This window comes from Caenorhabditis remanei, chromosome IV (assembly GCF_010183535.1).
Source record: "Caenorhabditis remanei strain PX506 chromosome IV, whole genome shotgun sequence".
In the NCBI taxonomy this organism is placed as follows: domain Eukaryota; kingdom Metazoa; phylum Nematoda; class Chromadorea; order Rhabditida; family Rhabditidae; genus Caenorhabditis; species Caenorhabditis remanei.
This window is the reverse complement of record NC_071331.1, coordinates 18,887,546-18,902,669: the sequence shown is the minus strand read 5'-3', so window position 1 is coordinate 18,902,669 and position 15,124 is coordinate 18,887,546. Positions and strand designations below refer to the sequence as shown.

The 15,124-nt window shown below is 36.3% G+C and overlaps 4 protein-coding genes across 4 annotated transcripts; 3 read left to right on the top strand and 1 right to left on the bottom strand.

The window, feature by feature from the left end:
- Positions 1-3,849: 3,849 nt before the first annotated feature.
- GCK72_015195 (uncharacterized protein) lies at positions 3,850-4,283 on the top strand (the record flags this gene model as incomplete). Its single annotated transcript, XM_003097324.2, has 2 exons — positions 3,850-3,999; positions 4,047-4,283. The coding sequence occupies 2 exons, from the start codon at positions 3,850-3,852 to the stop codon at positions 4,281-4,283; spliced, it is 387 nt and encodes a 128-aa protein (XP_003097372.2).
- A 361-nt stretch (positions 4,284-4,644) lies between these two features.
- On the top strand, positions 4,645-5,623 carry GCK72_015194 (uncharacterized protein; the record flags this gene model as incomplete). The annotated part of the gene is made up of 3 exons (XM_003097312.2): positions 4,645-4,731; positions 5,008-5,118; positions 5,171-5,623. 3 exons carry the CDS (start codon positions 4,645-4,647, stop codon positions 5,621-5,623), a joined length of 651 nt encoding a protein of 216 aa, XP_003097360.2.
- Positions 5,624-7,312: 1,689 nt separating this feature from the next.
- On the bottom strand, positions 7,313-10,382 carry GCK72_015193 (uncharacterized protein; the record flags this gene model as incomplete). Its single annotated transcript, XM_053730687.1, has 6 exons — positions 7,313-7,398; positions 7,567-7,702; positions 9,106-9,204; positions 9,252-9,545; positions 9,597-10,215; positions 10,261-10,382. The coding sequence occupies 6 exons, from the start codon at positions 10,380-10,382 to the stop codon at positions 7,313-7,315; spliced, it is 1,356 nt and encodes a 451-aa protein (XP_053585459.1).
- Positions 10,383-11,228: 846 nt separating this feature from the next.
- On the top strand, positions 11,229-14,548 carry GCK72_015192 (uncharacterized protein; the record flags this gene model as incomplete). The annotated part of the gene is made up of 6 exons (XM_053730686.1): positions 11,229-11,326; positions 11,372-11,969; positions 12,021-12,329; positions 12,377-12,493; positions 13,907-14,310; positions 14,368-14,548. 6 exons carry the CDS (start codon positions 11,229-11,231, stop codon positions 14,546-14,548), a joined length of 1,707 nt encoding a protein of 568 aa, XP_053585458.1.
- Between the last annotated feature and the right edge of the window lie 576 nt (positions 14,549-15,124).

Below are 15,124 nucleotides of genomic sequence, written 5' to 3'. Positions count from 1 at the left end.
CTTTAACGTTAGATAGGGTAATTGGTGGAAATGTTTATTATTGAGTAAAGTAGACATTGATGTTTCTAAATTTACTTTGTTTCAGATATTCACGCCATTTGTCTTTTTTTGCAAGAAGCGCGAAGTCAACTTTATCAAATTCACATGATTTTTGAGTTTGATGAAGCCTTCTGCTCGTACCTCTAAAGCAATCCACTAGATTTTTTGCACAATTACTGAGCAATGTATTTACTGTTAATCACTTGTCACAAAATAATTCAGACTTGTTTGTGGGCGTTGAGAAGAGACCTTGACTTCACCCAGGTCTAGTACACAAAATTTTTCAAAAGCGCAAAAACCATTGCAAACACATCACCCAAGTTTTATCATTTAATTTGATGGCTTTGTCATAAATTTTTTTTGTGGCATAACTTACTCATGTTACCTTCGAACTTTTACAAACAATTTGGTATAAATGCGCTTTCAATTATTTCTGTAATCTGTTTGAACCTAGCTCAACAATGATTTCTCGTTGTTGTCGAGAGTCTAATTATAACTTTTTTGTTTTTAACATTTCGACCGAAAACTAAAGTGTGAAAACAAGATAAAGTATTTTTCTATGAATTTCATTCGACTTCTCGTAAAGATCTTCAAATTTTTACACCAATGCTGCTAGAACCAAAAAACTTTTCAAAACAGGCATTTGGTTGACCACCGAAAAAACTATCGTTTTCACGAGCGGACTGTCTAGGCACCAACTTAAAACTGTATTTGTTAGCCACTGAGAAGGTCATTAGAATGCAAAAAAGTTTGGGTCGGTAAACAATCACAGTATCTAGAAACCGTGAATCAAAGTTCAACCTCAAAAAAAGAAAGAAACTTATGCACCAGCCTAATATAAATAAAAGATAATGGCGCTAAGTTAGTTGGGGGGGGGGGGGGGGGGGGGGCCACTCAAAAATTTTTTTTTTGGGGACTCCGAATCAGTTTGCAGAAAGAGGAGTAAAGTTTACAAAATCTGTGTGATTCTTGTGGGGGACCACTTTTCACCATTCTCTTAGGCTTAGGTTTCTTAAAAATTCGGAAAAAAGTTGACAAAAACGACAAAAATTGACAAATTAATAGTTTTTGTCCATTTTTTTCCCGAATTTCTAAGAAACCTAAGCCTAAGAGAAAGGTTCGGTAGCAAAAAAAGTGCCTCTCCCACGCCTCCAGCCACTCACCTTCAGCCAAAAAAATTGCCTAAAATTTCGAAAATTTGAGTGGCCCCCCCCAACTAACTTAGCGCCAAGATAATTACTTATAAAGCGATATTTAGAAACTCACGGACCACCTTGCCATCTATTGTCTGAAATTTCTTTCCTTCAATTCAGTCCCAGAGAAAGAACACAACACACAGGCCCATAATCCAAGGGTACATCGAAAAAGGACATCTATGAAAATTTTGATCATAGGGTACATTGAATCAGATGGTACACTGAATCTTAGGGTACATCGAGGACCTATGATCATTGGGTTCATCCATAGAGTTATCACAGGGTACATCGAGTCAAAATTCTCATAAAATTTCAGAAGTCTTAGAATTATCATCAATTTTTGAGAAAAGCTTTACATAGGGAGTTCAAGGAACATGTCACTGCTTTTTTCAGAGGGATGAAATAATAAGATTTAGCATTTAAGAAGATGTTTGAATCAATTATGAAAGCTCCAATATGGTCATCTTGCAAATGGTTATTAGAATAGTTTTCATGTTACTTCATCCCTTTGAAAAAATCAGTAACATGCTAATTGAACTCCGTCGTAAAGCTTTTCCCAAAAATTTATGAAAGTTCTAAGACGTCTGAAATTTTATGAAAATTCTGACTCGATATACCCTATGATAACCCCATGGATGTACCCCATGATCATAGGTCCTCGATGTACCCTAAGATTCACTGTACCCTTCGATTCAATGTACCCTATGATCACGATGTACCCTTTTTCGATGTACCCTTGGATTATGGGCCCAACACACACAGTTTCTTGACAGAAATTAATGAGGTGCTATTCCTGGATGAATTTTAAAGAATTAGTTCGTCTAACCCGAAATGATACTCTTTCATAATTAATTTCTCTTAAACTACTCGTTTCCCACTTGTTCATTGCACTTTCCTGACAGAATGTTGTTTAGTTAGTTTCGGAGAAAATTAAAAAAATTATTGTGGGTTCCTCCGAGAATGGAGTACTCCTCCAAGTGCGGGCTCCTCATGAGCTCCTTCTCAGGTTCTAAGGTTATCGAGGACTCCTCCTCTTCAAGTTCTGGGCTGCTGATCCTTCTGGTGCTGACATGATGCTCATCGCTGAACATCCAGTCACCAGATGCTCATCGCTTAACATTCTGTACTCCTACACATATATTTATGAATCGACAAGTTATATATATATATATATATATATATATATATATATATATATATACCCACCTCTACCAATGTGCCCGACTTCTCACGGGTTCTGCCAGTCGCTATAGTTACTATGAGAAATAGGCGGGGCTTATAGGGTGGGGATAGGGGAATACTGTAGATTCCAATTTGTGCCTGTCCATTTTCTTAAAAATGAGCGAACATGATAATTCTAGAATTAATTCTGGGATGGGAAGGTGGTCCCGTGAGTTTCTAAAAATTTTTTATAAATAATTATCTTTCATTTAAAATTATAAAAAGCTCACTTCAGAGCCATGGCTTATAAACCCGAACAGATAACTTCTGGGTTAAAAATGTGTAGTATTCAGTTTTTCCCTTGTTCACTCATTGTAAAAAACAAACATTCTTCAAGTTTGTGCGAAAACTATTTAGGAGAAATACGCACGAAACGTCCGAGAAATAATTTGAAAAATGCAGCGCCATGACTGAAATCTCTGTGTCTCTTCTCTCTAATGCGTGTCAATGAAGCGCGTCTGCATTATTTTTCTTTTATAATTTTTTTTTCAGCGCAAGTTTTAAATGCAAATTTTAAAACTAGTTTTGCTGAAAAAATGAAGTTCTGATCTCATTTCATAAAGATTCTGTACTTAAAATTAAAAAAAAAAACAGTCAAATAATTATATTTGACCTACCAACAACATTTGACCTCCGCGCGGCAAATCTTCCCATTTTCTATTGTTTTCGTGTCTTTTCTGTTCATTTTTTCTCATTCATCTGAATAATTTTCGCTTTTCTCACAGTTTCGTCATTTTCTTTTTGGGTTTTCATTGATTTCCGCCGTCGCCAAGCTTTCAGCTCTCCTGATTCCAATTTTTGCCGAAAACGTTAGCGATTTTGAAACTTTTTACAATACATCCGCTCTAATTTTCATTGTGTAGTGAAGCGTCACTCTTTTTCAGTACTTTTCTGTTATTTTTACAACAAAAAAACGATTTCTGCTTCGTATTCCGCCTTCCACTGTACCTCGTTTTTTTCCTCCGAACTTATGCGATTTTTGGAAGTTTTTGCAATAAATCTGCGCTCATTCTCATTATGTAGCGAAGTAACACTTCTTTTCAGAACTTTTCAATAATTTTTACAACCAAAAGACCGTACCAATCGAGAAGAAACGAATCGGGAAGAACGCAAACCGAGCGGCAAAGCTGCGAAAAGCGCGCGCGCAGGTTGCGAATAAAGTATTTTCAGAGACATGGATATCCCTTTGGCCTCTGAAATACTACATTTGCAACCTCCGCGCGCTTTTCGCAACTTTGCCGCACGGTTTGCGTTTTTCCCGATTTGTGCGATCTCAAAAATTCCCATTGTTTGTCTGTTCGTTTTCTGCTTCCTTAATAGCTTTTCTTCGTATTCCGTCTTCCACTTTGTTTTCATGTTGAAATTTCTCCTATTTACAGGTTTCGTCGCCGCAATGATCGTGGAACGCTATACACCGAAGATGAAGGAGTTCAAAAACATGAATAGGACTGAAAAGAGAAGAATACAGGCAACTGAACGCAGGCAAACGCAGAGAACGGATAGCAGAAAAACGAAGAGAACCGAGAAAAGAATCCGTGAAATCGTGAGTTTTCAAATAATATTTTCAAATTCAATTGATTATTATTTCAGAAAACATTGCCACCATCGCCAGATTACTTGAAATACTTCTCCGATGTCCGTCAAGAAATCATCGATACACTCATCTCTTCTGTAAAACCTCAACGCTATGGACCATTCGTGTGTGCTGGATACACAAAATCCGAGCCATCGGCTGTCGAAAAACTACGCACCGATCCAGCTATCAGAAATCGCCAGAGGCTGTTGGAACGTGATCAAAAAGCGTTGCGAATAAATTACCTCCAGTAATCTAATAATACCTTGTAATTTTCTCATGTATCTTTCTTTCTTTTTATTTATTTGTACTCGAATTTAACCACTTATACCATAACCTATTCATATCATAACATTCAAAAATGTCTCTCCATTCAATATTTCGGAATAAATATTATTCACACCCACAAAATTTTTATTTTAAAACTTTTTATTTGTTAATTTGTTGTGTGGAAGATCACCAATGATATTTATGAAATTGATCCGCGAAACCGCGAATCTTGTAATTTCTTTACTGATTTTGTCATTTTTTTACCACGTTCCCTTTGTCTCTCTGCTTTTTGCCAGTTTTTCTCATTATTTGTGTTAGAACTTGCATATTTCAGTCTCAATAACCATGACACGCAGAACATCGGGTCGCACTGGAAATAAGAAGCAAGAGACGGGTCAGAACGAGGTTCCAGACGGAAACAATGAAGAAATGGTGAGTCTCGAGCGGCGGAAAAGTGGGATTTGTCGAGTAGAGTCAATTAATTTTGTTAAATTTTGTTTACCGAGGAATTCTGTACCTTTTCGCGACAATTTCTCAAAATAGTTGCCGGCAATAAGTTAATTCTTTCGCGACTACGGTACGCAGTCTGCAACCACCACCGACACCGTGACGCACTTTTGCGGACCATTGGTTGAATTCCAATTCTAGAATTCCTCTTTTCGTCAAGCGGTCTCAGAAAATACCAAAATCATGGAATTCTCATTTCAGACACCACATGAAGCAACAGAAGACTCAGAAGTCAGGAGAAATAGACGCAGAAGCTCAAACAACGCTCCATCCACTTCCACTTCTCATGCCGTTCCAGAATCTTCCACTGAGGTGATTGTTTGTATTTTAATTAAGGAATTTAATTGAGTTGGTATGATTTCAGATGGCATTAACTTCATCGAATGACGAACCCCCGGAATCCAACATCGTCAACAGAAACAGAAATTCTGATGAAGAAGAGGAAGTAGATGACGAGGCAGTTCGTCAAAATCCCAATTCAGAAAGACGTGGTTCAGCAGCCCTAGAAAGTTTTCAAAGAAGAGAAATGAGATCTGGTAATGTCAGTCCAGCTTCGTCCAAGTTCGGTTCGAGGCCTGGTTCAGGAGAATCTAGTCGCACCTCGGACAACGGATCAGACTTCTCGAGACCTGGTACCGGTTCAATACCACTCGATGAACCAAGTTACAGTCAACGTCCAAGTGATGAACCCATGCCATCGACGTCTTCGAAATCCTCGAGTAATACATCTAGAAGACGAGAAAACCCGTGCGAAGGCGATGAGGAAGCTCCAAAGGATATGAAACGGAGAAGCAAGAGACTTGAGGGCACTAAATAAATCGATAATTAAATGTCAACTTGTTTATTTATTTTCAGTTATTTCTGTTGATTAATTGTAAGCCTAACTTTAATTATTCTCATAATCCATTCGTATTTTGATATTCAAAGACGTTTCTCTCTATCTTCACTCATTCAATAAGTCGGTATAAAATCATTTTATTGAAAATTCAATAGGGTAAGTTGTTGTGCGGTCATAATCTTATTTCTTTTGTCAAAACGCTGATCTCTCGATTTTCTTTATCGAAATTGCTCATTTTACAGAACCCATTGCTTTCAGTAAGCATGGGACGCGATAAACCGATGAAGCACAAATACAAGACGGGGAAGGTAATTAAACTGAAAAAACCCTTGAGCTGTGCGGCCTGTTTCTTTCTCAGTTTACAGTCTTGTTCGCGGATATATTAAAATGTTTTGCGTGCAAGGCTGTAACAATATTAAAGTAAGCCGCAATCCCTATCTTTGTAACATTTTCAGGAAACATCTCGAGCGCCGAAACCGAAAACTAGTATTTCACATACTTGCAACGGGCCGGGCCGGGCCGATTTGAGAATTTTCACCGGCCCGGTCGGCCCGGGTCACAGTACAAAAATTTGAATTTTTTTGAAATTTTTTTTTATTTTTACGCAAAAAAGTCGAAATTTCGACTATGTTTTTACATATCGGTAAAACTCAAGTGTACATAGGATTTTTGACTATTTTTGATGGAAATTTTAAAAAATTTCGGAAAATGTTGTGAAAAAATTGTGCTCATTATTTGACTCCGGGCCGGACCGGGCCGGGCCGGGCCGGCCCGGCCGATATTTTGCAAGTATGGTATTTCACCGACAACTGTCATTCCGCCCAACCCAATGCCCTCCCGCGTTCATAGGACAATACACGTGGATGCATGGCGCACCGTTTCAGAATCTGCTTTTGATGACGTAACAACTTCAGAAGACTCGTCCCCACCCTCCACTGAAACACTATCTCTCTCTCGATATGCAAGAACTTAACATTAGTGATCAGACCGTTGGTTTACCGCAATCCCCGTTACTATTATCGAAACAAAAAAGTTCCGACATTTTTTTCCGACGCACGAGAAATGCGCCTTGAGCTTTTGGCAACGCCCACTTTTGCAACATGCGGCGCGCGCTTTTCGCAAGGTGTGGGCGCACAAGGTTGGTTTGCTGTCGACAGACTATTTTTTAATGATTTTATTCGCAAAAACTCTATTTTTCCATCAAATTTCTTTATTTTTTCAATGAAATGTTACTTAAAAACGCTGTATTGACAAGGTTTGAATGTGATTTATACAATTTTATCTGTTTTTGTGTTGAAATCGTTTGATTTTCGCCGTTTCCTTTTCCGTTCTGTTTTTTCCCATTTATTGCATGATTTTTGTTTTATTTCAGATTCAAAAAGGCCCACATCCATTCTCCGAACAATCGAGTCTCAAGGATTCTTAGTTTTTGTGTTAGTTTGTCTCGAAACTTTTGTTTTCTCTCCGCCCAGTTTTAGTTTCAGAACCGCCGATTCATTCGAATAACCATCGGGCACTCTTGGAAACTCTTAGTCAACGACAGTCCTCAAAAACGAAAGATAAGGGATTTTAGTCGTGTTAGTTGAAGAAGAAACTATTGTTTTTCTCTCCGCCAATAATTTACAGGTCCACGTGGCGAATCGACAGTGAAATGAAAAAACAAGAATTCTAATCGAAGAGCTCATAGCCAGCAGAACCGTCACGTTCCTCGAGAACTCCATTCAGAATCTCATCATCGCTGATGTCTTCTGCATCTGAAACGTCATCTTCCAGCCACCCAATTGTTTAACAATTTAAATGAAAAGAGAACAACATTTATTGTCATTTCGCACAAATATATTTGAATCTTTAAGCGGATATTTTACATTTACAAAGGAAGTGTTTTGTCCTTCATCTCTTCTTTGTGTCTTTCTGTTCTCCACCTTTACTTTCCATATTCTTTCCTCCTATCCTCCCTTCATTCTTCTCGTTTTCCTTTTCGCTTTCATCTCCTTTCATACTGAAATCATTTCCTCTTTCCTGTTCAGATTGTCTTCTCTGTCGATTCGCCACGTGGACCTGTAAATTATTGGCGGAGAGAAAAACAATAGTTTCTTCTTCAACTAACACGACTAAAATCCCTTATCTTTCGTTTTTGAGGACTGTCGTTGACTAAGAGTTTCCAAGAGTGCCCGATGGTTATTCGAATGAATCGGCGGTTCTGAAACTAAAACTGGGCGGAGAGAAAACAAAAGTTTCGAGACAAACTAACACAAAAACTAAGAATCCTTGAGACTCGATTGTTCGGAGAATGGATGTGGGCCTTTTTGAATCTGAAATAAAACAAAAATCATGCAATAAATGGGAAAAAAACAGAACGGAAAAGGAAACGGCGAAAATCAAACGATTTCAACACAAAAACAGATAAAATTGTATAAATCACATTCAAACCTTGTCAATACAGCGTTTTTAAGTAACATTTCATTGAAAAAATAAAGAAATTTGATGGAAAAATAGAGTTTTTGCGAATAAAATCATTAAAAAATAGTCTGTCGACAGCAAACCAACCTTGTGCGCCCACACCTTGCGAAAAGCGCGCGCCGCATGTTGCAAAAGTGGGCGTTGCCAAAAGCTCAAGGCGCATTTCTCGTGCGTCGGAAAAAAATGTCGGAACTTTTTTGTTTCGATAATAGAAAAAAAGAAAAGAAGGCTTATTCCCAAGATTTCTCGTGAGAAGTAGTGACCTGATGGTAGTCGGACAGCCAGCGCGATACGAACCAGACGATGATGATGAAATTTATGCTCGTACAATTCGTAGAGTGCCGAGACAGGAGGAACAAGAAGAAGACCCAGAGGCGAAGAAAGGGTGATAAGAATAAATTGATAATCAATTGCTGAATTTTTATGTATTCACTTTCACAGTATTCGTTTTGTTTTCTGAGTTATTACTCTTCTAAACTTAATTAGATTTTTTTCGTTTGCACAGAAAACTATTTATTTTCTGTTTTAAAACTTCTATCAAATCTATACCGATAGTGATAGTCAAGATTAAAAAGATACTGAAACTAAGATAGGAAGGATAACGCCCAGAAGGAATAGAATAGAAACAACGATTATTAATCCGACGCAGAAAAGAATTGTCTCAAAGTTGGTGTCTTTAATAAGACATTCATTACAACATTCCCGGAATTCAGTACAGCAGTCTCCATAATATATTTGGATTTAAATCTGAATTATCAATGATTCAATCCTAAAGTAGTTTTATTTTGCTTACAAAATAAACTTTCATCCAATGTGCCAATTTCAATTCAATACATATTCGTCTCTAACAATATTCGTTTTTCTGAGTTATTACTCTTCAAAACTTAATTAGATTACTTTCATTTGCTGAAATAATGTTGTATTGTTAATGCAATACTGAGAAAAAGAATAGCGATTAAAAAAGGAGAAAAGATTATAAGTGCGGAGTAAAAATAAATTACGTCAAAGTTGATATCTTTAATAACACATTCATCGCAGCATTCCGGACATTCAGTACAGCAGTCATTCGAGTAAAGTACCTTGCAATTCTTGTTGTCCAACTGAAAATAATATAAATTATTGCTGGTTTAATATTCAGAAAACAAACTATTTTGTAAATCCACGGGTTATGATGGTAGTCATAAGTGAGTTCAGAACAAGTTGCCTGTTTCCGAGTCATCTCTTTAACTTTCGTCTCTCCGTAGACTCGAATCGTATGAGCACAAGTTTTAATGACATTTCCATGATTTTGACGGAAATGAAATTGAACTTTTCCAATTGAAGAATGATTTCGATTGAATGGAATTGAGCAGAATTGTTCTTGTTTGTTGTCTCCAGTTGCTCTATATTCACAATTTGAGACAAGAGGTTCTAGATTGTTACAGTAGTAATCGAGGCAAGCCTGAACGAATAAAAATGAATTGAATACTCTCGAGATAATGAATAAACTCACAAGTACATCATATCTTCTCGGTGCACCATCTGGAACCATTCCAGACCATTTCGAGTGTTGATAAGACACTGAAATTGGTCTGACGTACTTTGCCAAATCAATAGTCAAAATTGGATTCTTCTCATTCGAACACCATGCTTTATCTGATGGTGGATCAGATCTATCAATCAATACATAACCACTTTGATCTCTTCCGATTGATGGATTATTGTCTGAATTGGATGATCGACTTGAATCAACTTTTGCTCCGAGAATAAGACTTGCTGCATTTATTTGGGATACCGAGTTATTCGAAGATGAATTATCTTTAGTTGGGGTAGTTTGTTTTGGATATTCTTTTGATTTCTGTTTATTCTCAATCGATGGATTCTTGATATCTTTTATCACTTGTTCTACAAATTTTTCTATTTTCTTATTTCCTCCATCCAGATTAATAGTGTCCGTTGGTTTGGAAGCTCTATTAGATTCAATATCTAGTTTGAAATCTCGGAATTCGGAATGAATACTTGAAATCTGAGATGAAATATAGCATAGTTTCCATAGAATCAACACGAGACAAATCGAAAACAACAATTCCAGAATCATATAATAACGAAGCCTACTTCTGATCCATTCATACCTGAATATTCTTTGTTTTTCGAATTTAAAATGATTCCAGACTTACCATATTTCTTTTTTGGTTGTCGATTCTTCGATTTGAAATCCACCTTTTTGAAGTTTGGTATTTGAAGATTCCTTTGAACCATTTGCTGACTCGATATCTTTTCCAAATGATGCTTGAACCATTTTAATTGATATTGTCAGTCAGTATTCATTGGCTACCTAAAAGTACAACTTGCATTTTACATGTCTATAACAGTGCCAAAGAATTTACTCACCTACCAGGGAATGGAACAGAGAAAGAAGTGACCACTCCAACTGCTAGGGGACCATGTGAGTCTCCTCATTGTAAATAAAGGGTATTTGCATACTTCTCCCTGCCTCTTCTATTGGCGTATTCTTTATACTTTGTACTTTAGCGGTGCGAAATAATCGATACCTACCGATTCGAGGGTTCGACACGCAGAGTGGCAACATGTGTTTGAGCACTAAAACTTCCCCAAACTTTGGAGTTGAATTTCTCAAAATTGGGAGGGAGAATGCAAAAACTGAATATAGGTTCGGAATCAGGAGGCAAACATTGTGTGAGTCATTCTCCAGTTCTTTTCGTTTATGCCCATTTCGATACTGAGAATTTGAAAAGTTGAATTACTATCGACTACCATGAAGAGAGACTGAAAAAGAAAAGAATCAGAAAAATAAGTTTTGATTCTAACGAATTCAGAAAAGAAGTCAGGAACCTTTACTATTTGAAAAAAATTAATCCATTCGGTAATAATGAAATATTTGTCTTCTTGGACAAGTCTACAGAATGAATAAGTCAATAGAAGAGGTACGGAGAAGAAGTATGCAAATACTTCTTTATTTACTCAATGGTGAGACTACCTTGGCCCTCAGCAAAAAGCAGGTGAAGTAGATACTACTTTCTCTGCTCGATTCCTTGGTAGCTGAGCCAATTCTTTGAAATTGTTAGAGCCATTCAAGTTGTACTTTTAGGTAGCTAATGAATACTGACTGACAATATCAATTAAAATGGTTCAACCGTCGATTGGAAAAGATCTCGAGTCAGCAAATGGTTCAAAAGTATCTTCAAATGCCATTGAAGAACCGAAAACAAAAAAGGAAATATGGTAAGTCCGGAATCATTTTAAATTTGAAAAACAAAGAATATTCAGGTATGAATGGATCAGAAATAGACTTCGCCATTATATGATTCTGGAATTGTTGTTTTCGATTTGTCTCGTTTTGATTCTATGGAAACTATGCCATATTTCATCTCAGATTTCAAGTATTCATTCCGAATTCCGAGACTTCAGACTAGATATTGAATCTAATAGAGTTTCCAAACCAACGGACACTATTAATCTGAACGGAGGAAATAAGAAAATAGAAGAATTTGTAGAACAAGTGATGAAAGATATCAAGAATCCATCGAAAGAATATCCTAAACAAGTCATCCTAACCCGAGATAATTCATCTACAAATAACTCAGTTTTCCAAATAAATGCAGCAAGTCTTATTCTCGGAGCAACAGTTGATTCGAGTCGATCATCCAGTTCAGACAATAATCCATTATTTGGAAGAGACCAAAGTGGTTATGTATTGATTGATAGATCTGATCCACCATCAGATAAAGCATGGTGTTCAAATGAGGAGAATCCAATTCTGACTATTGATTTGGCAAAGTATATCAGACCAATTTCAGTGTCTTATCAACACTCGAAATGGTCAGGAATGGTTCCAGATGGTGCACCGAGCAGATATGATGTACTTGTGAGTTTATTCATTATCTCGTGAGTATTCAATTCATTTTGATTCATTTAGGCTTGCCTCGATTACTACTGTAACAATCTAGAACCACTTGTCACAAATTGTGAATATAGAGCAACTAGAGAAAACAAACAAGAACAATTCTGCTCAATTCCATTCGATTCAAATCTTTCTTCAATTGGAAAAGTTCAATTTCATTTCCGTCAAAATCATGGAAATGTCATGAAAACTTGTGCTCATACGATTCGAGTCTACGGAGAGACGAAAGACGTTCCAAAAGTTAAAGAGATGACTCTGAAACGGGCTGAAACTTGTTCTGAACTCACTTATGACTATCATCATAACCCGTGGATTTACAAAATAGTTTGTTTTCTGAATATTAAACCAGCAATAATTTATATTATTTACAGTTTGACTACAAGAATTGCACGGTACTTTACTCGAATGACTGCTGTACTGAATGTCCGGAATGCTGTGACGAATGTGTTATTAAAGACACCAACTTTGACACAGTTGCTTTCTGCTTCGTATTTATGATGCTTGTTCCTATTTTTATCCTTCTTATCGTTATCCTTCCTATCTTTCTTACCGGTATTACTTTAATCCTTGTTATCGCTGCCAGTATAGAATTGATGAAAGTTCTAAAACAGAAAATAGATAGTTTGCTTTGCAAACGAAAACAATCTACCTAAGTTTAGATAGAGTAATAACTCAGAAAACGAAACGAATACTCTGAAAGAATATGTATTAAATTGGAATTGGCTCATTGGTTGAAAGTTTGTTTGTAAGTCATTGATAATTCAGAGTTAAATACAAATATGTATATTATAGCGTAACTTGTCTGTTCATATATGTATAATCCCCTTCGTTTCCAATAAATTCTGAAACATGCTGTGGCATTACAGAAAAAAGATAAGAGAGTATCAATTTTGGTGTAGCATTGGAAAGCCTCGGCCCGAGTCATGCCCGTTGGCACACTTGAATTGTTTATATTTATTTATATACGGTATAGCTCACCTGCACTGTAAATCCATTCCCATAAAGTTCATTCGAATTGGAATTTGATAACCTATTTCTGACTTTAATTTTATTGTTAGAAAAAATTCTCCTCCTTTGTAATTAGATGCAATTTTAGTATAATCCGGTGAGTAGCAATGATAAAAAAATGATTTCGTAATTCTGGTTTCTTTGCGTAAAAAAAGAAGACGAGGATTACACTTCTCCTCGTCTGACCCATATGACTGTACCCTCTGGGGGTCAACTCACCGCAAATGTTTCTCAGATTATCCGACAGCTGACATTCGTCTTCTTCTTCTTTTGCCATTTGGTCCACATCATCTGAATACAAAACGGAGTTTCTTTCGTTTTGTTTTGTACTCACATCACTTTTTTCCAGACCTCATTTGTTTTTCAGGATGAAAATTTCAAAGTTTCCTTGGGTTGTTCAAAAATAAATTATGAGAAGCATGAATCTGATTGAGCTGAATTTCATGTCATTCTGTTCGAGAAAATTACGAAAATTTGTGGTAAACATTATGAAATGGGAATCAAGTAAACTCGAAACATTTTTTTATCATTGCTACTCACCGGATTATACTAAAATTGCTTCTAATTACAAAGGAGGAGAGTTTTTTCTTACAATAAGATTGAAATCAGAAATATGTGATTGAATTCCAATTCAAACGAATTTTATGGGAATGGATTTACAGTGTTGGTGAGTTATACTGTATCGTATCCACTTGTAAATGAATATCATCAATTTCAGTATTCCAACGGAGAGCGAAGAGTTTATTATTTGTTGCGACGAAGGAGAAGTAGAACCAGTTTTACGAACAATTCATAACTTTTTCCTTAGTTGGATCGGATCGAATATCAAATACGAATTGAATAGCTGTTACTATATACCAAGAATGACAAACATAACAAGCAGTCAGATTTAGCTTTTGGACTCTAAGACAGCGGCATCACAGTTGACATCGTTTCTGAGTTACTCTCCTGTTCCAGAATACCTCTGTTTAATTGAATGGAGAGGGTCGAACACTGAGAAAGTTCCAGGACTTGCAGAGACGCAGGTTTTGTATTACTGGACTGGTGGCAAGGGAGATATTTTTTTGGCTAATTTCAAAGGAAGAGAGTTATACGTATACAAAGGAGAACTAAACGATTCTACAGTGATCAAGTTTTTGAATGACTCGAAATCGAATCATGGATATCTAAACTTGAAGGTTGTTAATATGATTGTTAATGAATCATACGAGTTGCATCATGATATCATCATTAGTCAATGCAATTTCAAAACTTTCGATTCAATGGAAAATCTTCCAATTTTTCATTATAAACAAAGGTTAGCTCTCCATTTTCACTTTTCACCACAATCGTAAATTCAAAATGTATCTTTCAGAAATAAGATTCATCCCAACGTGTTCAAGTCTCTTCAATTCTCGAGTCAATACTATATAGTATGGGAATCAGATGGATACGTCGCATCATTCAAAGTTCAATCGAATTCAATATTTTTCACAGCGTGGAATATGAACGAGAAAGATTTTCTGGAGAAACATGCAAATAATATGTTTCAATAATGATTACCTTCAGAGAAAGTTAATTGCTTTTTCCGAAACTACTATTTTTTCTTCTGCTCAATTATGTATATTGTGTTACTTCCAGTTATTTGATGTCGAGTTAAAAAAGCTGACAGTTTCACAAAACGTTTCCTAAATCATTTTGATAAAAAAATCAGTTAATCAAAAAAAAACAGATTCTAACAAAGTCAGGAACCTTTACTATTTGAACAAGTATTTGTCTTCTAGGGCAAACCTAAAGACGTTCAAATAGAATACGCCAATAGAAGAGGCAGGGAGAAGTATGCAAATACCCTTTATTTACAATGAGGAGACTCACATGGTCCCCCAGCAGTTGGAGTGGTCACTACTTTCTCTGTTCGCGTCCCTAGTAGGTGAGTCAATTTCTTTAACATTGTTATATGCATGTAAAATTCAATTTATACTTTTAGGTAGCTAATGAATACTGACAATATCAATTAAAATGGTTCAAGCAACATTTGGAAAAGATATCGAGTCAGCAAATGGTTTTAAAGAATCTTCAAATGCCAAACTTCAAAAAGATAGATTTCAAATCGAAGAATCGACAACCAAAAA